The 27,221-nt window shown below is 45.9% G+C and overlaps 1 protein-coding gene across 10 annotated transcripts in view; it reads left to right on the plus strand.

Annotated features, from left to right (window-relative positions):
- hivep1 (HIVEP zinc finger 1) overlaps positions 1–27,221 on the plus strand; it is a 294,854-nt gene that overhangs the window by 218,252 nt on the left and 49,381 nt on the right. For 9 of the 10 annotated variants that reach the window (XM_038797106.1, XM_038797105.1, XM_038797111.1 and 6 more), the window contains 2 exons: positions 13,802–13,977; positions 18,904–19,005. In XM_038797106.1, coding sequence (XP_038653034.1) covers positions 13,802–13,977; positions 18,904–19,005 — 278 coding nt within the window. The remainder of the gene's footprint in view (positions 1–13,801; positions 13,978–18,903; positions 19,006–27,221) is intronic. The other variant, XM_038797113.1, reaches the window with a different exon arrangement.

Consider the following 27,221-nt stretch of genomic DNA (forward strand, 5'->3'; position numbering starts at 1 on the left):
GCACTTTCATTCCACATGTGAATCTCTCATGTAGGACTTTGTCCAAAGCTTTCTGAAAGTGCAAATAAGCCCCATCCACTGACTCTCCCTCGCCGGATTAACAAGTTACATCCTCGAAGAATTCCAGCAGATTTGTCCAGCGTGATTTCCCTGTCATAAATCCATGCTCACTCTGTCTGATCCTGCCACTGTTTTCCAAGTGCTGTGCTATTAAATCTTTTATAATGGACTCTAGAATTTTCCTCCTTACCGGCATCAGGCTGACTGGTCTATAATTCCCTGGTTTTTCTCTCCCACTCTTTTTAAGTAGTGTGGTTACATTAGCTACCCTCCGATCTGTAGGAACTGTTGCAGTCTATAGAATCTTGGAAGATAACCCTCAATGCATCTAGGGCCACTTCCTTACATACTCTGGGATGTAGATTATCAGCCCTGGGGATTTATTGGCCTTCAATCCCAAGTTCCCCAATAGTATTTCCCTACTAATACTGATTTTCCCTCTCACTAAACCGTGTTCCCCCAACAATTCTGGTACATTATTTGTGTCCTCCTTTGTGGAGACAGAATCAAAGCATGTATTTAGTTGGTCAGCGACTTGCTGTTTTCTATTATAAATTCCCCTGTTTCTAAATGTAAGGGACCTACTTTTGTCTTCACCAATTGTTTTTACTTTGCATATCTGTAGAAGCTTTTACGGTCAGTTTTTATGTTCTCCGCAAGCTTGCTCTCGCACTCTTATCACTCTCTTTGTCCTCCTTTGCTGAATTCTAAACTGCTCCCAATCTTCTGGTCTGTCGTTTTTTTCTGGACAATTTGTATTCCTCTTCCTGAATCTAATACTATCTCTAATTTTCCTTGTAAGCCATGGTTTGGCCACCTTTCCCCTTTTTACTTTTGAGCCAGACAGGAATGTTACAGTTCACCCATGCACTCTCTGAACGTTTACCATTGCCAATCGACCATCATCCCTTTAAGTAACGTTCCCAATGCATCATAGCTAACTGGCTTCTCACACTATCATAGTTCCCTTTGTTTAAATTCAGGAACCTAGTCTCACCTTGATGAAGAACTCTATCAAATTATGGTCGCATATCCCCAAGGGGTAGCACACAACTTAATTGTCATAAGTTCATAAGATATTGGAGCAGAATATCTGCTCCATTCGATCATGGCTGATCCCTTCCTGGTCTTAACTCTACCGTCCTGCCGTTCTCCATACCCTTCAATCCGTTACCAGTTAAAAATCTGTCTAACCCTTCCTTAAGTTTACTCGCTGTCCCAGCATCCACCCCACTCTGGGGTAACGGATTCCACAGATTCACAAGCCTTTGGGAAAGTAGTTTCTCCTCAACTCTGTTTTAAATTTGCTACCTCTTGTCCTCAGGCTATAATCTCTCATTCCAGAAAGCCCCACAAGAGGACGCATCTGTTCGATGTCTACTTTATCTACACCGTTTACTATCTTGTATACCTCAATTTGATCCCCCCTTATTCTTCGAAACTCTAGAGAGTATAACCCTAAACAATTCAACCTCTCTTCAGATGACAAACCCCTCATCTCTAGAATCAACCTAGTGAACCTCCTCTGAACAGCCTCCAATGCCACAACATCTTTTCTCATGTAAAGGGATCAAAACTGTGCACAATACTCCACATGTGGTCTCACCAATGCCTTGTATAGTTGCAACAACAATACCTTACCTTAATACTCTATTCCTTTCGCTATAAATGCCGACATTCCATTCACTTTCTTTATTATCTGTTGCACCTCCATGCTAATTTTCTGTGACTCATGAATGAGGACCTCCAGATCCCTCTGCACCGGAGCACCCCAAAGTCTCTCCCAATTTAGATAATTTGCCTTCCCATTTTTCCAACTAAAATAAATGACCTCACACTTATCCACATTAAACTCTATCTGCCACATTTTGGCCCACTATCCTAACCTATCAGAGCAGAGCTACTGATCAGCTGTTCTGGGGAAATTTGCATACGTGCAGTGCGGTCAGCCTAAGTTGAAGGTGAATCTGCGAAGGAGACCCAAGGAGTTTGAGTGAAGGAAAGCATCCAGCAGAGGGCAGCAGAGCAGAGCTACTGATCAGATGTTCTGGGGAAATTTGCATACGTGCAGTGCGGTCAGCCTAAGTTGAAGGTGAACCTCCCAAGGAGACCCAAGGAGTTTGAGTGAAGGAAAGCATCCAGCAGAGGGCAGCAGAGCAGAGCTACTGATCAGCTGTTCTGGGGAAATTTGCATATGTGCAGTGCGGTCAGCCTAAGTTGAAGGTGAACCTCCCAAGGAGACCCAAGGAGTTTGAGTGAAGGAAAGCATCCAGCAGAGGGCAGCAGAGCAGAGCTACTGATCAGCTGTTCTGGGGAAATTTGCATATGTGCAGTGCGGTCAGCCTAAGTTGAAGGTGGTTTGTGGAGGGGCTGTTGTCAAGTGACAGTTAAACCCGAAACACTTCGTGAGTGTTTCCCACCCTACCTCCTCCTCTAACCAACCCACCCACCCCACGGTGGTTGGGAAGCGGGAGCAGGGGCCTGTCGTGTAGGTGAGTGAGTGCCTTTAAATTTGCTTACCTTTCAGCGGGAGCAGGGTTTGAGGTAATATCAGGTAAGCCCTTCCTTTCTTTTTCTTTTTCTTGTTTTTTTTTTAAATCTAGAGGTGATGTCAGGGAAGGCAGTGCAATGCTCCTCCTGCAGAATGTTTGAGGTGAGGGACGCCGTCAGTGTCCCTGCTGATTTCATCTGTGGGAAGTGCACCCAACTCCAGCTCCTCAAAAACCGTGTTACGGATCTGGAGCTTGAGCTGGATGAACTTCGGATCATTCGGGAGGCAGAGGGGGTCATAGATAGGAGCTTCAGGGAAGTAGTTACACCAAAGACTGGAGATAGATGGGTAACTGTAAGAGGGACTGGGAAGAAGCAGTCAGTGCAGGGACCCCCTGCGGTCGTTCCCCTGAGTAACAAGTATACTGTTTTGGATACTTGTGGGGGGGGGGGGGGGGACTTACCAGGGGTAAGCCATGGGGTACGGGCCTCTGGCACGGAGTCTGTCCTTGTTGCTCAGAAGGGAAGGGGGAAAAGGAGTAGAACGTTAGTAATTGGGGACTCAATAGTCAGGGGCACAGATAGGAGATTTTGTGGGAGCGAGAGAGACTCACGTTTGGTATGTTGCCTCCCAGGTGCAAGGGTACGTGATGTCTCGGATCGTGTTTTCCGGGTCCTTAAGGGGGAGGGGGAGCAGCCCCAAGTCGTAGTCCACATTGGCACTAACGACATAGGTAGGAAAGGGGACAAGGATGTCAGGCAGGCCTTTAGGGAGCTAGGATGGAAGCTCAGAGCGAGAACAAACAGAGTTGTTATCTCTGGGTTGTTGCCCGTGCCACGTGATAGTGAGATGAGGAATAGGGAGAGAGAGCAATTAAACATGTGGCTACAGGGTTGGTGCAGGAGGGAGGGATTCAGATTTCTGGATAACTGGGGCTCTTTCTGGGGAAGTTGGGACCTCTATAGACAGGATGGTCTACATCTGAACCTGAGGGGCACCAATATCCTGGGGGGGAGATTTGTTAGTGCTCTTTGCCCCCCAAAGAGCACTAACAATTAGTTTAAACTAATTCAGCAGGGGCATGGGAACCTGGATTGTAGTTTTGGGGTACGGGAGATTGAGAGTATAGAGGTCAGGAGCACAGATTTGACTTCGCAGGAGGGTGCCAGTGTTCAGGTAGGTGGTTTGAAGTGTGTCTACTTCAATGCCAGGAGTATACGAAATAAGGTAGGGGAACTGGCAGCATGGGTTGGTACCTGGGACTTCGATGTTGTGGCCATTTCAGAGACATGGATAGAGCAGGGACAGGAATGGTTGTTGCAGGTTCCGGGGTTTAGGTGTTTTAGTAAGCTCAGAGAAGGGGGCAAAAGAGGAGGTGTGGCGCTGCTAGTCAAGGACAGTATTACGGTGGCGGAAAGGATGCTAGATGGGGACTCTTCTTCCGAGGTAGTGTGGGCTGAGGTTAGAAACAGGAAAGGAGAGGTCACCCTGTTGGGAGTTTTCTATAGGCCACCTAATAGTTCTAGGGATGTAGAGGAAAGGATGGCGAAGATGATTCTGGAAAAGAGCGAAAGTAACAGGGTAGTTGTTATGGGAGACTTTAACTTTCCAAATATTGACTGGAAAAGATATAGTTCGAGTACATTAGATGGGTCGTTCTTTGTACAATGTGTGCAGGAGGGTTTCCTGACACAATATGTTGACAGGCCAACATGAGGCGAGGCCACATTGGATTTGGTTTTGGGTAATGAACCAGGCCAGGTGTTAGATCTGGAGGTAGGTGAGCACTTTGGAAACAGTGACCACAATTCGGTGACCTTTACGTTAGTGATGGAAAGGGATAAGTATACCCCGCAGGGCAAGAGTTATAGCTGGGGAAAGGGCAATTATGATGCCATTAGACATGACTTAGGATGTGTAGGTTGGAGAAGTAGGCTGCAAGGGTTGGGCACACTGGATATGTGGAGCTTGTTCAAGGAACAGCTATTGCATGTTCTTGATAAGTACGTACCAGTCAGGCAGGGAGGAAGGGGTCGAGCAAGGGAACCGTGGTTTACCAAAGAAGTGGAATCTCTTGTTAAGAGGAAGAAGGAGGCCTATGTGAAGATGAGGCATGAAGTTTCAGTTGGGGCGCTTGATAGTTACAAGGAAGCGAGGAAGGATCTAAAGAGAGAGCTGAGACGAGCAAGGAGGGGACATGAGAAGTCTTTGGCAGGTAGGATCAAGTAAAACCCAAAAGCTTTCTATTGGTATGTCAGGAATAAAAGAATGACTAGGGTAAGAGTAGGGCCAGTCAAGAACAGTGGTGGGAAGTTGTGTGTGGAGGCTGAGGAGATAAGCGAGATACTAAATGAATACTTTTTGTCAGTATTCACTCAAGAAAAAGATAATATTGTGGAGGAGAATGCTGAGACCCAGGCTATTAGAATAGATGGCATTGAGGTGCGTAGGGAAGAAGTGTTGGCAATTCTGGACAAGGTGAAAATAGATAAGTCCCCGGGGCCTGATGGGATTTATCCTAGGATTCTCTGGGAAGCCAGGGAAGAGATTGCTGAGCCTTTGGCTTTGATTTTTAGGTCATCATTGGCTACAGGAATAGTGCCAGAGGACTGGAGGATAGCAAATGTGGTCCCTTTGTTTAAGAAGGGGAGTAGAGATAACCCCGGTAACTATAGGCCAGTGAGCCTAACTTCTGTGGTGGGTAAGGTCTTGGAGAGGATTATAAAAGATACGATTTATAATCATCTAGATAGGAATAATATGATTAGGGATAGTCAGCATGGTTTTGTGAAGGGTAGGTCATGCCTCACAAACCTTATCGAGTTCCTTGAGAAGGTGACTGAACAGGTAGACGAGGGTAGAGCAGTTGATGTGGTGTATATGGATTTCAGTAAAGCGTTTGATAAGGTTCCCCACGGTCGGCTATTGCAGAAAATACGGAGGCTGGGGATTGAGGGTGATTTAGAGATGTGGATCAGAAATTGGCTAGTTGAAAGAAGACAGAGAGTGGTAGTTGATGGGAAATGTTCAGAATGGAGTCCAGTTACGAGTGGCGTACCACAAGGATTTGTTCTGGGGCCGTTGCTGTTTGTCATTTTTATAAATGACCTAGAGGAGGGCGCAGAAGGTTGGGTGAGTAAATTTGCAGACGACACTAAAGTCGGTGGAGTTGTAGACAGTGCGGAAGGATGTTGCAGGTTACAGAGGGACATAGATAAGCTGCAGAGCTGGGCTGAGAGGTGGCAAATGGAGTTTAATGTGGAGAAGTGTGAGGTGATTCACTTTGGAAAGAATAACAGGAATGTGGAATATTTGGCTAATGGTAAAATTCTTGGTAGTGTGGATGAGCAGAGGGATCTCGGTGTCCATGTACATAGATCCCTGAAAGTTGCCACCCAGGTTGATAGGATTGTGAAGAAGGCCTATGGTGTGTTGGCCTTTATTGGTAGAGGGATTGAGTTCCGGAGCCATGAGGTCATGTTGCAGTTGTACAAAACTCTAGTACGGCCGCATTTGGAGTATTGCGTACAGTTCTGGTCGCCTCATTATAGGAAGGACGTGGAAGCTTTGAAACGGGTGCAGAGGAGATTTACCAGGATGTTGCCTGGTATGGAGGGAAAATCTTATGAGGAAAGGCTGATGGACTTGAGGTTGTTTTCGTTAGAGAGAAGAAGGTTAAGAGATGACCTAATAGAGGCATACAAAATGATCAGAGGGTTAGATAGGGTGGACAGTGAGAGCCTTCTCCCGCGGATGGAGGTGGCTAGCACGAGGGGACATAGCCTTAAATTTAGGGGTAATAGATATAGGACAGAGGTCAGAGGTGGGTTTTTTACGCAAAGAGTGGTGAGGCCGTGGAATGCCCTACCTGCAACAGTAGTGAACTCGCCAACATTGAGGGCATTTAAAAGTTTATTGGATAAGCATATGGATGATCAGGGCATAGTGTAGGTTAGATGGCCTTTAGTTTTTTTCCATGTCGGTGCAACATCAAGGGCCGAAGGGCCTGTACTGCGCTGTATCGTTCTATGTTCTATATCCATTTGTAAGGTTCTTTTATCCTCATTGTCAATTGTTCCTTTCTCATTACACAATTCCTAGTCTAGGATGGTCTGTTCTCTAGTTGATTCCTCAAAGTATTGGTCCAGAAAACCATCCCGTGTGCACTCCAGGTATCTTCTATGATATTTTTATTAATTTGATTTGCCCAACCTGTAGCAGATTAATGTCACCCATAATTATAGATTATCACGTGTCTCTAACTTACTATTTAATGCCATTCCCATCATCACCACTAGAAGTTGGGGGCTATATACAACCCCCACTAATGTTTTTTGCCAGTTGGTGTTACTCAGCTCTACCCATACAGATTCCACATCGTCGGAGCTAATATCCTTCCTTACTATTGCGTTCATTTCCTCTTTAACCAGCAATGCAACTCCACTGCCTTTTCCTATTTGTTTGTCCTTCCTAAGTACTGAATACCAGTGGATGTTCAATTCCCAACACTGGTCACCCTGCACCCATGTCTCGGAAATCCTGACTATCATACCCGTTTAAGTCTATTTGCATGATTACTTCATCCACTTTATTGTGAATGCTCCACACATTAAGGCACAAAGTCTTGAGGCTTGTATTTTTAACATTCCTTGTCCCAGTCCCATTATTTATCACGTGGCCCTGTTTGATTCTGGCCCTTGCTTTCTCTGCCTATCATTTCTTATTCCACTTTGTCTTCTGTTCTGATCTGTGTTTTTCCCCTCCTGCGACTCCTTGCATAGGTTCCCACCCCCCTGCCATTTTAGTTTAAACCCTTCCCCTAAGACATCAGTCCCAGTCCTGCCCAGGTGTAACCTGTCCAGTGTGTACTGGTTCCACCTCCCCCAGAACCAGTCCCAATATGACAGGAATCTGAAACACTCTCCTTTCACACCATCTCTTCAGCCACGTGTCCATCTGATATATCCTGCTATTTCTGCTCTGACTAGCACGTGCCACTGGTAGTAATACTGAGGTCACTAAGTTGGAGGTTCTACTTTTCAACTTACTTCCTAGCTCCCTAAATTCTGCTTTTAGGACCTTATTCCTTTCTTTACCAATGTTGTCTGTGCCAATGTTTACCACCACCATTGGCTGTTCACCCTCCCCTTCCAGAACATCCTGTTCTCTTGAGACATCCATTGACCCTAGCACCAGGGAGGCAACATACCATTCTAGAGTCTTGTTTTCAGCTACAGAAACGCCTATCTATTCCCCTTACAATTGAGTTCTCTGTAACTATTGAATTCTGACACTCTGCTCCTCTCCTGTGTAGCAGAGTCAACCTTGGTGCAACAAATTTTACTGTTGCTCCTTTCCCCTGTGAGGCTATTCCTCCAACAGCATCCAAAGCGGTATGTCTGTTTGCAAGGAAATTGCCATAGGAGATTCCTGCACTGCCTGCCTAGTCCTCTTGTTCTGCCTGGAGGTCACCCATTTCCTTCTTCCTGTGGAGTCTTGGCCTGCAGTGTGACCACTTCTACCACCTCTATACGTGCTATCCACGATACTCTCCACCTTGTGGATGCTCCACAATGTCTCCAGTCACTGCTCCATCTCCGAAACCCAGGCTTCCAGGAGCTGTAGCCGGAGACACGTCCTGCACACATGCTGACCCCGGGCACTGGAAATGTTCCTGGTTTCCCACAGAGCAGGAGGAGCACATCATATCATGGTTTTGAGTTCTCCTGCCATAACTTACCCCTTTAAATTAAATCTGTTAGAAGATACTTAAAATCAAATAAGATCAAATACTCTAGGGCCCTTCTTACCTCTTTAGTACATGCCCTTAGACCACAGAATGAAAACCTTACAAACTATGAGTGATAAAAGTAGTAAATACTTACCCGGCTGCATTCCACTCACCCAATTGGCTGCTTCCACTTGCCCGCTGTCACTTTCGAATCCTGACGTCACCTCAGGAGCTCCAAACTCCAAGCTAGCACTCTGCTCTCACTTTATCCTGTGGCTCTGCTCTCAGTCTCACACTATTTTATTCTCCCAGCTCCGTTCAGTCTCTCTCTTTCTCAATTTCCTTTACTCTCCCAACTCCACTCTCAGCCTTGGGCTCTTTATCCTCCAGCCTCAGTCTAGCTCTTTCCTGCTCTCTTTTATCTCCGACTCCACTGGTTTTCCTGTGATTTTGTTATTTTCAACAAAACCTGACTGCAGGACACTGTTCCCAGACTGTTTCGCTGTGATGCTGACTGCCCCTCTTCCCCCAAGATAAGACACCATTAATAATAAAGCACAGTTATCTTCTGCGGGTGAAGCGGCAGCACGGTGGTTAGCACTGCTGCCTAATAGCATAAGGAACCCGGGTTCAATTCCGGCTTGGGTCACTGTGTGGAGTTTGTATAGCTCTACCTCTGTATGCATGGGTTTCCTCTGGGTTCTCCGGATTCCTCCCACAGTCCAAAGATGTGCAGGTTAGGTTGATTGGCCATGATAAATTGACCCTTAGTGTGCAGGGATGGGCAGCTTAGGTTATGGGGTTACGGGAATAGCGGTGAAGTGGGTATAGGTGGAGTGCTCATTTGAAGGGTCGGTGCAGACTAGATGGGCCAAATGGCCGCCTTCTGCACTGGAGGGATTCTATTCTATTGAAATAAAACTTTATGCATACATGTCAAGGCCTGGCAGACCTTGCTCAGAAGAGACCTACTAGGACCGTGTTCATCAAACTTTTTTTCCGGGGACCCATTTTTACCAACCGGCCGACTTTGCGACCTACGCCGGCCGACCTACGCGACCCACCATTTTCTCTCACCTTGTTTGCTGCTGACAAAAATGGAGAAAATGGTTTTGGGTCCCTTTGGCCCTCGTATACTCTCCTCCAATGGAACCTGTTGGATGAAGGTGAAGCCTTTCAGTGTCGGAAAGTATGGAGTCTCCATCTGCCCAAAATTCTGCATTTTTTTCTGGTAAAATTTTATCAAATTAACCCCCACCCCCCACCACCGAATTTGTAAAAAAAAAGTGAATAAAATAAATGAATAAACCCCCCCCGAACTTGTAAAACAAAAAGCTGCACATAGTTTTGCGCATGCGCGCCGATATCTGGCACGCATGTGCAGTGCAGCCGCATTTTTTTCCCCAGGTCGTGGCCATTTTGAAGGCCACTTACAGCCGCTGTTTTTAACAGATTTGAGCGATCGGAGCACCGCGACGGACGGCTCTGCGACCCTCCCGACACCCGCCTGCGACCCACCCGCAGGTCGTGCACCCGGGTTTGACAATGCCTGTACTAGGCGACCAGAACCTCCTGATTAAAGTGGCACAATTCTTCAAGGACACCTGATGGCCTGGAAAAGGAGCCTGAGAAAGGAATACCAGCGATCTAGAGTCCAAGCCCAATCTCACCTTCCAGAAACACCTGCCAGGTGTGTGGTCGAAGATGCTGCTCTAGGATCGGGCTCCTCAGCCATGCAAGGACGCACAGAATCCATGACCAGTTATACGGGGTTTCTTAGGTGGACAATCACACACGTTAGCGAGCGATCACCGAAGAAAAATACACAACAGTAACTAAAGTAGTAATTAATAATTTGTGTAACAAAACTTAAATTGTGTTGAACTCATCGGTTTAGTTCCATTACTCTTTCTATACTGCCCTACTGCCCATTTATCTCTTAGTATTGGTCTTTGAGCAGGACCTGTGATTGGTTGCTGGAGCTATTCAAGCCACTGCTCAGCTGCTCCTGGAGGGCTTGCATTAAGAACCTCATTGTAACAAAACAAGCTGAAAAAGAGAATCCACTTTACCAATAGAACGACGCAGGATTTGTGGGGTGTACATTGGGGTGTATTGGGGAAATTAAAAAGCCATTGTAGACCAGTTTATCCTTAGTCAGTCACAGCTATTCTGTACACAAGAAAGCAAATACAAAAGCATGTTATGAAGTAACTGCATCAACAAGCTAATATTTGATTGCCTAAATCAGCACATAGTGTAGAATTTGGAATGACATTTGTGTGATAATTGCAAAATTATATTTTGAACACTAACATTTTGAAATGTTTTCTGAAGTGGATACGCACTGAATGCATAAGGGTAGAACATAGAACAGTACAGCACAGAACAGGCCCTTCGGCCCTCGATGTTGTGCCGAGCCATGATCACCCTATTCAAACCCACGTATCCACCCTATACCCGTAACCCAATAACCCCCCCCCCAACCTTACTTTATTAGGACACTACGGGCAATTTAGCATGGCCAATCCACCTAACCCGCACATCTTTGGACTGTGGGAGGAAACCGGAGCACCCGGAGGAAACCCATGCGCACACGGGGAGGACGTGCAGACTCCACACAGACAGTGACTCAGCCGGGAATCGAACCTGGGACCCTGGAGCTGTGAAGCATTTATGCTAACCACCATGCTACCGTGCTGCCCCTAGTAATTGCGAGGAGAAAGGGGCATTCCTGTTTACGCTACCTAAGCCCTTCATAATCTTGTACATCTCAATCAGGTGACACCTCAGCCCCCTCAGTTTCAAGGAAAGCAACTCCAGCCTCTCCAATCTTTCCTCATAGTTGCAATTTTCAAGCCCTGGCAACATTTTTGTAAATCTCCTCTGTACTCTCTCCAGAGCGATTATGTCCTACCTGTAATGTGATGACCAGAACTGTGCACAAAATTCCAGGTGTGACCTAACCAACATTTTGTATAATTCCATCATTATATTCCTGTTTTTGTATTCAATACCACATCCAATAAAGGAAAGTATTCTATATGTTTTCTTTACTACCTTATCAACCGCTGCTGACTCTTTCAGGGACCTGTGGACATAGACTCCAAGATATTTCACTTACTCTACCCCTCCCAATATCCTCCCATTTAATTTGTATTCTACAGATTTGTTTGCCCTCGCCACATTCATCTGGATTGAATTCCATCTGCCACTTTTCCATTCACTCAACCAAACCATTGATACTATTCTGAAAACAACAGCTATCGTTTTTATTTTGGATACAATAGCTATACTCTTCACTATCAACTACATGGCCAATTTATGTGTCATCTGAAAACTTCCCAATTGTGCCTCCCACATTTAAGTCCAACAAATAGCTAGGAACCCAACACTGATCCCTGTGGAACGCCACTGGGAACAGTTTTCCATTCCTGAAAATATCCATCAATCATTACTCTTTTGTGTCCTGCCGCTGAAACAATTTTGGATCCAACTCGCCACATTTCCCTATATCCCATGGGCTCTTACTTTTCTAATTAGCCTGCCATGAGGGACCTTGTTAAAAGCCTTACTGAAATCCATGTAGACAGCACCTACTGCACTACGCTCATCAATTCTCCTTGTTACTTCCTCAAAAAAATGTGATTAAATTCGTAAAACACTCCTCTTAAACTAGAATGTCTATCATCCCGCTCCTTAGTGAAGGCAGAGCCAAAGCTCTTGTTGGGAACCCTGCAGACATCTTCAGTACCAGTGCACAAATTACCATGTACATCTTGGGCCCTGTTCTTTCCTTAGTTATTCTCTTAGTCTTAATATACTTCCTTGTGTGGTTCTAATTTATTTGTGGTTTAAAACCGAGATGAGGAGGAATTTCTTCAGCCAGAGGGTGTTGAATCTGTGGAACTCCTTGCCGCAGAAGGCTGTGGAGGCCAAATCACTGTGTCTTTAAGATAGAGATAGCTAGGTTTTTGATCAATATGGGGACCAGGGGTTATGGGAAGAAGGCAGGAGAATGGGGATGAGAAAAATATCAGCCATGATTGCATGGCATGGCAGACACGATGGGCCGAGTGGCCTAATTCTTCTCCTATGTCGTATGGCTTTATAGCACTCTCCTGCCATATCTTTGCTGGAAGTGTAGTGACATGGTGTTAAGAACATAGAACAGTACAGCACAGAACAGGCCCTTCGGCCCTCAATGTTGTGCCGAGCAATGATCACCCTACTTAAACCCACGTAACCCGTATACCCGTAACCCAACAATCCCCCCATTAACCTTACACTACGGGCAATTTATCATGGCCAATCCACCTATGTAATTGTAATTGTAAAATAAATGTTAGTAATGAGATTCAGGATCAGAAAGAATAGGGGACAATTAAATACAATAATTGCATTGAGGAGGTTTGATAAAGTTCGGAGTTTTGCTTAAAAGAGAAGTACATTGCTAAAGCTGTTTATCTTGCACTCTTGGACAAATTCAAGAATGCCACATTTCAAATGATTTGTGCTGCAGGAGAAATGGGTGCTGATTGGTTTTTTTCTCTTTATTCAGTTCATGGGATGTGGACATCGCTGGCTGGGTCAGCATTTATTGGTCATCCCTGAGGGCAATTAGGTCCAGAGTCACATATAGGCCAGACCAAGTACGGTTGACTGATTTCCTTATCTAAAGGGCATTAGTGAACCAGACGGGTTTTTACAACAATTGACAATGGTTTCATGGTCATCATTAGAATTTTAATTCTAGAATTGTATTGAATTCAGGTTCCACCATCTGACTCGGCGGGATTGGAACCCAGGTCCCCAGAGCATTACTCTGGGTCTCTGGATTACTCGTCCAGTGACAATACCATTACCCCCCCCGATTGGTCAAAGCGATGTCATGGCAAAGGCAACGGGGCATTTATAGGCTCCACAAGCTCCCGGGTAATTTTAAAAAGAGGCAGGACATATTTCTTTTGTTTGCCAAGAACGGTCTCTGTGTCTGAATATATGTCACTTCTAACAAGTGTAAATGAGCCATGTTATGAGCTGGACCAGTTGTGTTAAATTACTTGTTAGTGTAGATATTAGCTTACTCAGGATTGTTTGGCAAGTGTATCCTATTGCAGAATCGCATCCAATGGCTCAGCCCACCACCGGAAGGGAGACATTGCTGTTAAGTTCAAATTGCTTTCACAATTTGCAGGACGGAACCTCATCAAAATGTTGTATTACTGATTTGCTTGCTCAGAGCAAGTTACTCAGATCCCCTACTGCTGGTCTGGTGTAGTTAAACTGAAAGTAGGCATATTTGCAGTGGATTGTGCTTAAATGTTCCTGCTGTGGGAGGAGGTGGGAAGTAAAATCACCCTCAATGTCTTGTGAAAATGTGCAGCTGAGTTTTAGTCTGAGTGCAATGTGTTGATTTGATTACAGTCTTCACTTGTACTTTTATACATTTCTGTGTTTTGAGAACCAGAAAGAGTAAAGTAATAAATTGTAACATAACTGTTTTTTTCCTTTTAAAGATACAAATCAAATGAAGAATATGTCTATGTTCGGGGCCGAGGGAGGGGCAAGTACATTTGTGAGGAATGTGGAATACGTTGCAAGAAGCCGAGTATGTTAAGAAAACACATTCGCACCCATACTGACCTTCGACCTTATCACTGCACCTATTGCAACTTCTCCTTCAAAACCAAAGGTAAGTTGATGATGTTGCATACAGTGGCACAAGCTAAATACACCCCAATTCACCAGTATACAGCGGTTCTATTTGAATGCTTTGTGCAATGCCTATTACGCAGATTGTGGAAACTTGTATGATCCCTTCTCTTTACATTATTATGTCACAGCCCCAAAGATGGAGAATGCAAAATGCCCAATACAGGTAAATGTTCTGGCCTTTAATTCTCTTTATTACTTTCTCATTTCTCAACCATAACTTCCTTACTTTAAAAAAACACAAAACATTTAAGGATTTGTGACTTGGCTCCTGTGTAATCTAGATCCTATCAGCTGGATAAATTGGTGGGTGATGCTAGCAAGGCTGCATTTATTGGACATCACTTGTTATCTTGAGGAGGGTACGGAACACCTACAAGAAAAGATTTTTACAACTCAGTGAGAGTTAAGAATGACCCACATCGTGTAACATTGGAGGTACGTTGTAGATATGAGTGGAGCCAGAGGGGATTTACAGTGAAACACACACTGCCTAGGCACAGGGCCCCGACCAATGCGGGGGTCCCACGGCAGCCGGTGCACTGGGCATCCAATTAGAGCCTGATTACTCTGCATTTGCTGATAGAATGAGCCTATCAGCAAGAAATGCAGAGCAAAATCAGACTGATTGGTGAGCCTGAAAGAGCGGGAAAACACTGGTCCAAACTGTACGCAAGGTTAACTTGAGGAACGAAGAGAGGCGAAGAGGGAGAGGCAGGGACTGTTGAGGTTTTACCATTTTTGCAAAAGGCAAGCAGGTTTGTGACTTGGACCAGGGCACACAAGCGACAGCGAGGCGCCGAAAGTTACCACTAGATGAGGTCAGCTGCCGAGGGGAGCAGCAGGCACGGCGAGCAGGTTACTCGACCCAGGGCTGACGGCAAGCTAACAACAGTGAGGTGACGAAAACCACCACGAGGTGAGGTCAGCCACCGAGCAGGCGAGGCGAGCAGGCTTGCGACTCGACCAGGCAGGCCAGCAACAGCAATTTGCTGAAAGTCACCAAGGGTCAGCCACCATGGGGAGCAGCAAGCGCGGTGGCAAGCAGGTTACATGACCCAGGGCCGATGGCAAGCTAGCAACAGTGAGGCGACGAAAGCCACCACGCGGTGAGGTCAACCACCAAGAGGAGCAGGTTTGCGACTTGGCCAGGACAGGCCAGCAACAGCAAAGCTCCGAAAGCCACCACAAGGTGAGATCAGGCGCGAGCAGGTTTGTGACTCGACCCAGGGCAGGTCAGCAACAGTAAGGCACGTGGCCCGATGCCCCGAATCAAGCCTTAGCCACGCGGAGATGATGAGTGAGGAAGTTGCCTTCAAGATCCCAGGCAAGCAAGGTGAGTGAAATTGTGAGACTTGGAGGGTGTGAGGGGTGGGGGTGACTGTATGAGGATGGTGGGTGGAGGGGGGGGGGGGGGGGGGGAGGAGGAGGAGTGTGTGAGGGGGTTGGCCAGGATAGCAGACTTGCGGGAAGAGTGTTTCTACAAGTTAAAAGTGATCAATTTGTGTATTTTCGTGACTTCTGGCTTTGCGTTCTGTGGGGCGAGGGCGGGTGCGATCAGCAGGGGTGGGAGGTGGGATCAGAAATGAAGGTGAACTGTAAATCCGTCTCTTGAGTGGACCCCTATATATCAGCAGTTAATATAATTCAAAGTTTTTGGTTCACTATAGTTGTCATCAGTTAAAAATGGGCAGAGTGTGCACTCCATGCTGCTCTCAAATCCCCCAAAATGGCAGTTGGTCGAATGTACTTTGTGAGATCCCAGTTTGCACATTAAAGAGTCTGCCACTTGAAACAGATGTGTGATTCAGCTGTTCAGCAGTAGGCCTCTTTCAGGGTAGTGTTTTCCTGATAGGGAGTGCGAATGAAGTTGTAAGATTTATACCTGCCACCTTTGAGTCACTACCACCTGGTTTACATCCAGCGCAGCAAAAGAAAACTCCCACACCTTTTCCTGCTGTTCTTCTCCAAATAGTGTCACGGGGTGTTTAATGGCTCATTGATAGGATAGGCAGGGCTTCAGTTTCATGTCTCATTGAAAGGACTGCATCTTTGATAATGCAGCACATGCTCAATATTTCACTAAAGAATAAGGACCAAAGTCCTGGATTGAATTTGAACTTGCAGCTTTCTGCTTGGGTGAGAATGGTGCCACTGGGCTAAGGATGGTTCATTTTCTAAGGCCAGCATTTATTGCCCATCACTAGTTGCCTTTCAGAAGGTGGTAGTGAGTTGCCTTCTTGAACTGCTGCAGTCCTTGAGGTGTAAGTACACCCCCTGTGCTGTTGGGGAGGGAGTTCCAGGATTTTGCCCCAGCGACAATGAAGGAATACCGATATATTTCCAAGTCCGAGTGGTGAGATGGCAGGTGGTGGGGTTCCTGGTTATCTGCTGCTCTTGTCTTTCCAGATGGTAGTGGTCGTCCATAGAAGGTTCTGTCTAAGGAACCTTGATGAGTTACTGCAGTGCATCTTTTAGATGGTACAGATAGCTGCCATTGTTCATCCGTGGCGGAGGGTTTGAATGTTTGTGGAAGGAGGAGCAATCAAGCGGACTTCTTTGTCTTAGATGGTGTTGAGCTTCTTGAGTGTTGTTGGAGCTGCACTCTTCACTCAGGCAAGTGGAGAGTATTCAATTACACTCTGACTTGTGCCTTGTAGATGGTGGGCAGGCTTTGGGGGGGTCAGGAAGAAAGTTTTCTTAGCCTGAGTAGAATTCTTAGCCTTTTGACATGCCTTGGTAGCCACAGCATTAATATAGCTAGTCCAGTTCAGTTTCTCATAAATGGTAACCCCCAGGATGTTGATTGTGGGGATACAGTGATGGTAATGCCGTTGCATGTCAAGCAGCGATGGTTAGATCTTCTCTTGTCGGAGATGGTGATTGCCTGGCACTTGTGTGGCACGAATGTAACTTGCCACTTGTCAGCCCAAGCCAGGATATTGTCTAGGTTTTGCTGCATTTGGATATGGACTGCTTCGTTATCTGAGGAGTCGCAAATTGTGCTGAACATTGTGCAGTCGTCCGCAAACATCCCCTCTTTTGACTTTATGATGGCAGCGAGGTAATTTACACAGCAGCTGAAGATGACTGGGCCTCGGACACTATCTTGAGGAACTCCTGCAGTGATGTCCTGGAGCTGAGATGATTGACATTCAACCATCGGTACCATTTTCCTTTGTGTCAGGTTTGACTCCAACCAGTGGAGTATTTACCCCTTGATTCCCATTAACTCCAGTTTAGCTAGGGCTCCTTGATGCCATACTCAGTCAAATGCTGCCTTGATATCTCGTCTCACTTCTGGCATCAGCTCTTTGTCCATGTTTGAACCAAGGCTGTAATGAGTTCAGGAGCTGACTGACCCTCACGGAACCCAAACTGAGTATCCGTGAGCAGGTTATTGCTGAGTAAGTGCCTCTTGATAGCACTGCTGATGTTTCCTTCCATCACTTTGTTCATGATGGAGAGTAGACTGATGGGGCGGTAATTGGCTGGGTTGCATTTGTCCTGTTTCTTGTGTACAGGGCACGCCTGGGCAATTTTCCACATTGCTGGGTAGATGCCAGTGTTGTAGCTGTTCTGGAACAGCTTGGCTAGGGGTGCGACAAGTTCTGGAGCACAAGTCTTCAGTACTATTGCCAGAATATCGTCCATAGTCTTTGCAGTATCCAGTGCCTTCAGCCATTTCTTGATATCACTTGGAGTGAATCGTATTGTCTGAAGACTGACATCTGTGATGCTGCGGACCTCCGGAGGAGACCGAGATGGATCATCCACTTGGCATTTCTGGCTGAAGATTGTTGTGAATGCTTCAGCCTTACCTTTTGCACATACATTAGAACATAGAACATACAGTGCAGATGGAGGCCATTCGGCCCATCGAGTCTGCACCAACCCACTTAAGCCCTCACTTCCACCCAATCCCCATAACCCAATAACCCCTCCTAACCTTTTTTGGACACTATGGGCAATTTATCATGGCCAATCCACCTAACCTGCACATCTTTGGGTTGTGGGAGGAAACCGGAGCACCCGGAAGAAACCCACGCGCACACTGGGAGAACATGCAAACTCCGCACATACAGTGACTCAGCAGGGAATCGAACCTGGGACCCTGGCGCTGTGAAGCCACAGTGCAGTGCTGCCTTGTGCTGGGTTCCTCCAACATTGAGGGTGGGGATGTTTGTGGAGCCACCTCAGTGAGTTGTTTAATAGTCCACCACCATTCACAGTTGGATGTGGCAGGATTGCAGAGCCTTGATCTGATGCATTGTTTGCTTTCCTCCCTCTTAAACATAATGTTTCTCTTGTACGTGTGGTTTTATAAAGAAAATGTAGCACCAAAAAGATACATAGCAACGTGGAGCTGTGTTCCAAACGGGATGAGAGGCAGCCTGGTAAATGTCACTTGTAGAAATCAAGGTTTTTTGCAGTTTTCTGCTCTTAACTCATTTTCAAATAGGATCTGAAATCTATGCCATTCCTTACCTCCCTCGGTCTTTTCTTCCTTCCACATCTTCAAACTTATAAAACCAAAACTTGGTGGCACCTAACCACTTTCCCGACTTGCCTTTGTCTTTTAACCTTGGTATCCTGCACTTTGGGTGTGACCCCTCACCCTGACCTTGGTTTTGCTACAAAAGCAGAAGTAATGATTTACTTAAGAAGGATGTTCCTTTCTGATTTCTGTAGTATTTATATAAAGCTTTTTAATATTGGTTTCATACTGCAGTTATCTGTTGAATCATTGATACAATGAATATTGAAGAGCAGGAGCTCAATTTTGAAAATTTGCTGGGATGTATAGCCAAGTATCTGACTTGAATTGCTCCAAATGATGTTAAACATGGATTCTATCACTCCCCCATAAAAGCTGCTCTAGCTGGTATTTTACTTCTTTTCAAAGGAAACCTGACCAAGCACGTGAAGTCCAAAGCTCATAGCAAGAAGTGCATGGAAATGGGAGTGGCAACTGCTCTATTTGAGGATCAAGACACCGATGAGTCAGGTATGGACACACTGTACAAGGGCCAATTTTAATGTTGCCTGCCCAATGGGATCCAGGCACAAGAGCAATTAAAATTACTTCAGTGACTTAAACACACTCCAAATCCACTGTCTTCTCATCATTGCAATTTTATTCTGCTCTTTTGAGCAGGTGAGTGCGGCACCTGCCAGAAGATTGGAGCCCTTCCTTAAATGTGCAAATCCATCTCTGATTAGGATCCAACTGCAATCTTAACTTACGGCCTGCTCAGGGAAGCCAAAATGGTTTCCTGGTCAGGGCAGGCAAATCTGGGACCAGAAGTGATTCAGAAAAGTCACTTAGTTTGTTTCCTTCTGGGCCACAAAGAGCAGATATCCTCAAGCCCTCCTCAAGAAACTAATGGGCCCCACCCTGCTGGGGCTTGCAATCCTGACACCTCTCTAACTAGTCAATTGACTGAAAGTCAGCCAACTCTTCCTGGATGTTAAATTATCTTGGGCTGCATTTTGCAGAGAGCCAAATGTACCCTTTATCCATTTAACCTTCAGTTGTATAGCACCTGCTGGCAGTCAAAATCGATGCTACTTCTTCCGAATAATGAATATATGTTCATAGGTAGAGATGAGACAGCCAACTGTGTAGTATAATTATCAAGTGATCACTGGAAGCAGAGAATATTGCTGAAATTTTATTGCAGCCTCTCTTGATTTGCCATAATAACAACAGAAACGTCCTTTATGTGGTATATCCAGAGTTTCCATCGTTCGTCTGCCATTTTTCAGATTTACAGCTGTTTTTGCACTGTTGTTCCCTTGGCCAGTTTTGGGTTCCTTACCCTTTTCAATTTTTATAAGCAACTTAGACTCTCGTTTTGGAGCAGCATTATAAAGTTTGCAGATGACATGAAACTTCACAGAGTAATAAAACCCTACGACTCTGTGACTACCCTGACCCACACGCCCCAGCGGGTCCTCGCCCCCACCAAGAGCCCCAGCTCCTCATTTCCTCACATTGAACTCTGACTGCTGCTGTTTATCCCACTCACTTGATGGACAGATGGAATTTGAACCTGATTTTAAAAAAAGAGTGGGTGTGTTAAAAGTCAACTTCCATTTTTATCTACAACATATTTGACTGCATGTCAGTCATCTCCTTTGCAATCTCAGAGGTAGGTGCATCTAAGCTGGTGGGCTTTCTGCACAAGTCTTGTGTCAGTGCATTCTCAGAATGAGTGGCCTCTGTGACCTCCTGCATCACCTGCAGACAGACACTTGACAGGCCTGTGAAAATGAAGGATATGGTTTACAGGTGTCAGCTTATGAAGGTTTGATGTTGATTTTTTGAATATTGTAATTTTTAACTGGCAGTATTGTATGCTAAGTGACTAAAAATGTAATTCTGTCGCCATGTATCTGGAAAGCCCCCCATCTCTGACTGGCAACATGTCGAGGCTCCCCTTATCTCCGATGCCGGCTCCTCTGCAGCTATCAATAAGGGCATGGTTCGGGGGGGCCACAAACAGCTCTCTGCCTCTCTGCGGTGTTCTGTGCTCTCTCCTCCAGCAGAAGAGAGAAGAGACTTATGAGTGAGAGTAATGGAATGCATTGAGTGGATGGGAAACATCTGCTGAGTGTCACTTGAGGGATAGGTGTTTTGTTGTATTAAGATGAGGGTGAGAGGCAGTGATGAATGGTTTGGTGTGGATTTGAAAAAGTGCATAGATAGGTGCACCTACAAGACAAGATGGTATAAGGAGTAATTATAAAATAGGCTTGGGGAGGCAGAGAGCAGGGATAGGGATTTGGTGTTGCACGTACATCAGGATGTACTTGAATGCACCGTTCCACTCACTGTTCCAACCTGATTAGATAATTGAACCTCTTCTGCCACCCCCGCTCCTGCTGCTAATCGCCTGTGCAATCTCATATCAGGTTTCTTTGTTCTCAAAATCAGGCATCTTCCTGTAGTTTGCAGAGAAGAGAACCTCCCTGCGGGTCCTTGCGGATCGCAGCATCAGCTTTATAGAACATTACAGCGCAGTACAGGCCCTTCGGCCCTCGATGTTACGCCAACCTGTGAAACCAATCTAAAGCCCATCTACGCTATTCCCTCATCATTCATATGTTTATCCAATGACCATTTAAATGTCCTTAATGTTGGCGAGTCCACTACTGTTGCAGGCAGGGCATTCCATGCCCTTACTACTCTCTGAGTAAAGAACCTACCTCTGACATCTGTCCTATATCTATCTCCCCTCAATTTAAAGCTATGTCCCCTCGTGCTAACCATCACCATCTGAGGAAAAAGGCTCTCACTGTCCACCCTATCTAATCCTCTGATCATCTTGTATGCCTCAATTAAGTCACCTCTTAACCTTCTTCTCTCTAACGAAAACAGCCTTAAGTCCCTCAGCCTTTTCTCATAAGATCTTCCCTCCATACCAGGCAACATCCTGGTAAATCTCCTCTGCACCCTTTCCAATGCTTCCACATCCTTCCTATAATGCGGCGACCAGAACTGCACACAATACTCCAAATGCGGCCGCACCAGAGTTTTGTACAGCTGCAACATGACCTCATGGCTCCGAAACTCAATCCCTCTACCAATAAAAGCTAACACACCGTACGCGTTCTTAACAACCCTCTCAACCTGGGTGGCAACTTTCAGGGATCTATGTACATGGACACCGAGATCTCTGTGCTCATCCACACTACAAAGAATCTTACCATTAGCCCAGTACTCTGTATTCCTGTTACTCCTTCCAAAGTGAATCACCTCACTTTTCTGCATTAAACTCCATTTGCCACCTCTCAGCCCAGCTCTGCAGCTTATCTATGCCCCTCTGTAACCTGCAACATCCTTCCGCACTGTCCACAACTCCACTGACTTTAGTGTCATCTGCAAATTTACTCACCCATCCTTCTATGCCCTCTTCCAGGTCATTTATAAAAATGTAACACAGCAGTGGCCCCAAAACAGATCCATGTGGTACACCACTAGTAACTGAACTCCAGGCTGAACATTTCCCATCAACTACCACCCTCTGTCTTCTTACAGCTAGCCAATTTCTGATCCAAACTGCTAAATCACCCTGAATCCCATGCCTCCATATTTTCTGCAATAGCCTACCGTGGGGAACCTTATCAAATGCTTTACTGAAATCCATATACACGACATCAACTGCTTTACCCTCGTCCACTGTTTGGTCACCTTCTCAAAGAACTCAACAAGGTTTGTGAGGCATGACCTACCCTTCACAAAACCGTCTTGACTAACTCTAATCAAATTATTCCTTTCTAGATGATTATAAATCCTATCTCTTATAAAACTTTCCAAGACTTTGCCCACAGCAGAAGTAAGGCTCACTGGTCTATAGTTACCAGGGTTGTCTCTACTCCCCTTCTTGAACAAGGGGACAACATTTGCTATCTTCCAGTCTTCTGGCACTATTCCTGTAGACAATGACGACATAAAGATCAAAGCCAAAGGCTCAGCAATCTCCTCCCTAGCTTCCCAGAGAATCCTCGGATAAATCCCATCCGGCCCAGGGGATTTATCTATTTTCACACTTTCCAGAATTGCTAACACCTCCTCCTTATGAACCTCAAGCCCTTCTAGTCTAGTAGCCTGTATCTCAGTATTCTCCTCGACAACTTTGTCTTTTTCCTTTGTGAATACTGACGAAAAATATTAATTTAGCACCTCTCCTATCTCCTCGGACTCCACACACAACTTCCCAGTACTGTCCTTGACTGGCCCTACTCTTACCCTAGTCATTCTTTTATTCCTGACATACCAATAACAAGCTTTAGGGTCATCCTTGATCCTACCTGCCAAAAATCTCATGTCCCCTCCTGGCTCTTCATAGCTCTCTCCTTGGGTCCTTCCTAGCTAACTTGTAACTCTCGAGCGTCCTAACTGTACCTTCACGTCTCATCTTCACATAAGCCTCCTTCTTCCTCTTGACAAGTAATTCAACTAATTTAGTAAAGCACGGTTCCCTCGCTCGACCACTTCCTCCCTGCCTGACAGGTACATACTTATCAAGGACACGCAGTAGCTGTTCCTTGAACAAGCTCCACATTTCAATTGTGCCCATCCCCTGCAGTTTCCTTCCCCATCCTATGCATCCTAAGTTTTGCCTCATTGCATCATAATTTCCTTTCCCCCAGCTACAACTCTTGCCCTGCGGTATATACCTATCCCTTTCCATCGCTAAAGTAAACATAACCGAATTGTGATCACTGTCACCAAAGTGCTCACCTACCTCCAAATCTAGCACCTGTCCTGGTTCATTACCCAGTACCAAATCCAATGTGGCCTCGCCTCTTGTTGGCCTATCTACATACTGTGTCAGGAAACCCTCCTGCACACATTGGACAAAAACGGACCCATCTAAAGTACTCGATCTATAGCGTTTCCATTCAATATTTGGAAAGCTAATGTCCCCCATAACAACTACCCTGTTACTTTCGCTCCGATCCAGAATCATCTTTGCAATCCTTTCCTCTACAGCACGGTAGCATTGTGGATAGTAATTGTTTCACAGCTCCAGGGTCCCAGGTTCGATTCCGGCTTGGGTCACTGTCTGTGTGGAGTCTGCACATCCTCCCCGTGTCTGTGTGGGTTTCCTCCGGGTGCTCCGGTTTCCTCCCACAGTCCAAAGATGTGCAGGTTAGGTGGATTGGCCATGATAAATTGCCCTTAGTGTCCAAAATTGCCCTTAGTGTTGGGTGGGGTTACTGGGTTATGGGGATAGGGTGGAGGTGTTGACCTCGGGTAGGGTGCTCTCTCCAAGAGCCTGTGCAGACTCGATGGGCCGAGTGGCCTCCTCCTGCACTGTAAATTCTATGATAATCTCTGGAACTTTTCAGAGGACTATAGAAAGCTCCCAACAGGGTGACCTCTCCTTTCCTGTTTCTAACCTCAGCCCATACTACCTCAGTAGACGAGTCCTCATCAAACATCCTTTCTGCCACCGTAATACTGTCCTTGACCAACAATGCCACCCCACCCCTCTTTTACCACCTTCCCTGAGCTTACTGAAATATCTAAACCCCGGAACCTGCAACAATAATTCCTGTCCCTGTTCTATCCATGTCTCCGAAATGGCCAGAACATCAAAGTCCCAGGTACCAACCCATGCTGCAAGTTCACCCACCTTATTCCGGAGGCTCCTGGCGTTGAAGTAGACACACTTTAAACCACCTTCCTGCCTGCCGGTACACTCCTGCAACGTTGAAACCGTACTCATGACCTCGCTACTCTCAACATCCTGTATACTGGAGCTACAATTCAGGTTCCCAACCCCCTGCTGAATTAGTTTAAACCCTCCTGAAGAGCATTAGAAAATTTACCCCCAGGATATTAGTACCCCTCTTGTCCAGGTGTCGACCATCCCGTTTGTAGAGGTCCCACCTATCCCAGAATGAGCCCCAATTATCCAGGTGTCTGAAACCCTCCCTCCTGCACCATCCCTTTAGCCACGTGTTCAACTGTTCTCTCTCCCTATTCCTCGTCTCTCTAGCACGTGGCATGGGTAACAACCCAGAGATAATAACTCTGTTTGTTCTAGCTGTAAGATTCCACCTAGCTCCCTGAATTCCTGCCTTACATCCCTATCCATTTTCCTACCTATGTCGCTGGTGCCTATGTGGACCACGACTTGGGGCTGCCCCCCTCCCCATGAAGGATCCAGAAAACACGATCCAATACATCGCGGACCCTGGCACCTGGGAGGCAACACACCAACCGTGAGTCTCTCTCGTTCTCACAGAATCTCCTATCTATCCCCCTAACTCGGGAGTCTCCAATGACTAATGCTCTACTCCTCTCCCCCCTTCTCTTCTGAGCAACAGGGGCAGACTCTGTGCCAGAGACCTGGACCCCATGGCTTACCCCTGGTAAGTCGTTCCCCCCACCAGTATCCAAAGCGGTATACCTGTTACTAAGGGGAACGACCACAGGGGATCCCTGTACTGACTGCTTTCTCCCAGCCCCTCTCACCATCACCCATCTCTCTTTATTCTTCGGAGTAACTACATCCCTGAAGCTTCTATCTATGACCACCTCTGCCTCCCAAATGATCCGAAGTTCTTCTAGCTCCAGTTCCCTAACACAGTTTCTGAGGAGCTGGAGATGGGTGCACTTCCCACAGGTGAAATCAGCAGGGACACTGACGGCGTCCCTCACCTCAAACATTCTGCAGCAGGAACATTGCACTGCCTTCCCTGCCATCCCCCCTAGATAACTTGAGGATAAAACAAGAAAAAGAAAGGAAGAGCTTACCTGATATTCACTCAACCCCTTGGGTTAGAGGAGGTGGAAGGGTGGGGGACACTACAAGTGTAGTGTCTCGGGTTGCCTCCCAGGTGCCAGGGTCCATGATGTCTCGGATCGTGTTTTCGGGATCCTTCAGGGGGAGGGGGAGCAGTCCCAAGTCGTGGTCCACATAGGCACCAACGACATAGGTAGGAAAAGGGATAGGGATGTAAGGCAGGAATTCAGGGAGCTAGGGTGGAATCTTTAGGGAAGTATCAGTGAAGTGAGGTGCTGCCATGAAACATTGCGACTCCGTTGGTGCAGTTTCCTCCTCTGTTCAAACACCTGGACAATCCTTCAGCTTCTATTTTCAACTGAAGTAGACTTTTGTAAATCATCATCATGACCACGCGTGCTATTTGGTACAAGATCCTGGAAGTTGGATGCTAATACAATGGATGGGTTAAAAAAAGACGCCAATGTCTATACGCATGTGCTACTTACAGCTTCCCTGGTAGTCTTCCAGTCTCCCCGTCCCTTTCTTTCTTCTACTTTACTCTCTCTCTCTCTTTCTCTCTCTCTCTTCCCCCCCCCAATTCGATCCAATTATGCCCTTAACTCACTAATCTAGCTTGATTTCTGTGTGCAACACCGTAAGTGATGTGGTAATCTTGGCTGTTGCTAACATAAGAGTAAGTTCTGGTTGGTTGCTTTTTCATTTATTGACTCAGATGCAAATATCTTATGACTTTCTGAGCTTCCCACCCCCAGTTCCCCACACTTGTACATGCAGATGTAATGCCCTAAAATAGGTGCTGCAAATGTCAAGCTTTTTTTGTAAAATCTAGCTTCGGAAATAGACTTGAACTATTTTTAATCAAATAATTTGTTGATCTGCTCTCATTCTATATTTTCAGCTATAGAAAATGTTACTCTGTGTCCGCATCCATTTGATCTTGGACGAATAGACAAATCAGAATATACAAATGTAAACGAACCCTTCACATAAGACCATAAGATCATTAATTTAATGGAGAAAATTGGATGGGTTCTTTTACAGGCAAATGTTCTGACTCACTCAATTTTCCAAGATTTTTCATTCTTGGGTACGTTTGAATCAAATGCATTCACATCTCGGTAAATCTTTCCCATATATGTTTTCAGTTGCAAATATAATTATGTTTCTACTTTCTATTAGTGTGTCGCATAAGAACATAAGCGAAATGAGCAGAGTAGATCATGCGGTCCGTGGCGCAGTATAATATATAATAGAGCTGCATGCAACCTCTTTAAACTAAGATGCAGCTTACTGCATTTCATAGAACCATAAAATTTACAGTGCAGAAGGAGGCCATTCGGCCCATCGAGTCTGCACCTGCCCCTAAAAGAGCGAGCACTCTACTTAAGCCCACACCTCCACCCTGTCTCCATAACCCAGCAATCCCACGTAACTTTGTGCACACAAAATAAATCTGCTATGTAAACATCACTCTACTGGAAATAACACTCCAACACTAATCTGCAAGCTGCTGTTTTTAAAGCGTGCCAAAAGTAGATTTGTCTATGTTGATCATTAACTTGTGCATTTCATTGTTGCAAATCACATCTGCTAAGTTAAACCAAAGGTCCTATATGCAGTAGCTGGTAGACAGAAAAATAATCCTGTTGCAACCTCTGGGTTCTTATCACCTCTCCAGATATTTGGGGAGGTTAGGATACACTACAGATTTCAGGGGAGGCAAAATCTGCTTATCATAGAATCCGTACGGTGCAGAAGGAGACCGTTCAGCCCATCAACTCTGCACTGACCCTCTTAAAGAGCACCCATTCCTAGGTCCAGTCCCCCGCCCTGCATATTTTTTGGTCTGTGGGAGGAAACGGGAGTGTCCAGAGAAAACCCGCGCAGACAGAGGGAGAATGTGCAAACCCCACACAGATAGTTACCCAAGGTCAAAATTGAACCTGGGTCCCTGCCG

Source organism: Scyliorhinus canicula, chromosome 5 (genome assembly GCF_902713615.1).
Source record: "Scyliorhinus canicula chromosome 5, sScyCan1.1, whole genome shotgun sequence".
Classification (NCBI taxonomy): Eukaryota; Metazoa; Chordata; class Chondrichthyes; order Carcharhiniformes; family Scyliorhinidae; genus Scyliorhinus; species Scyliorhinus canicula.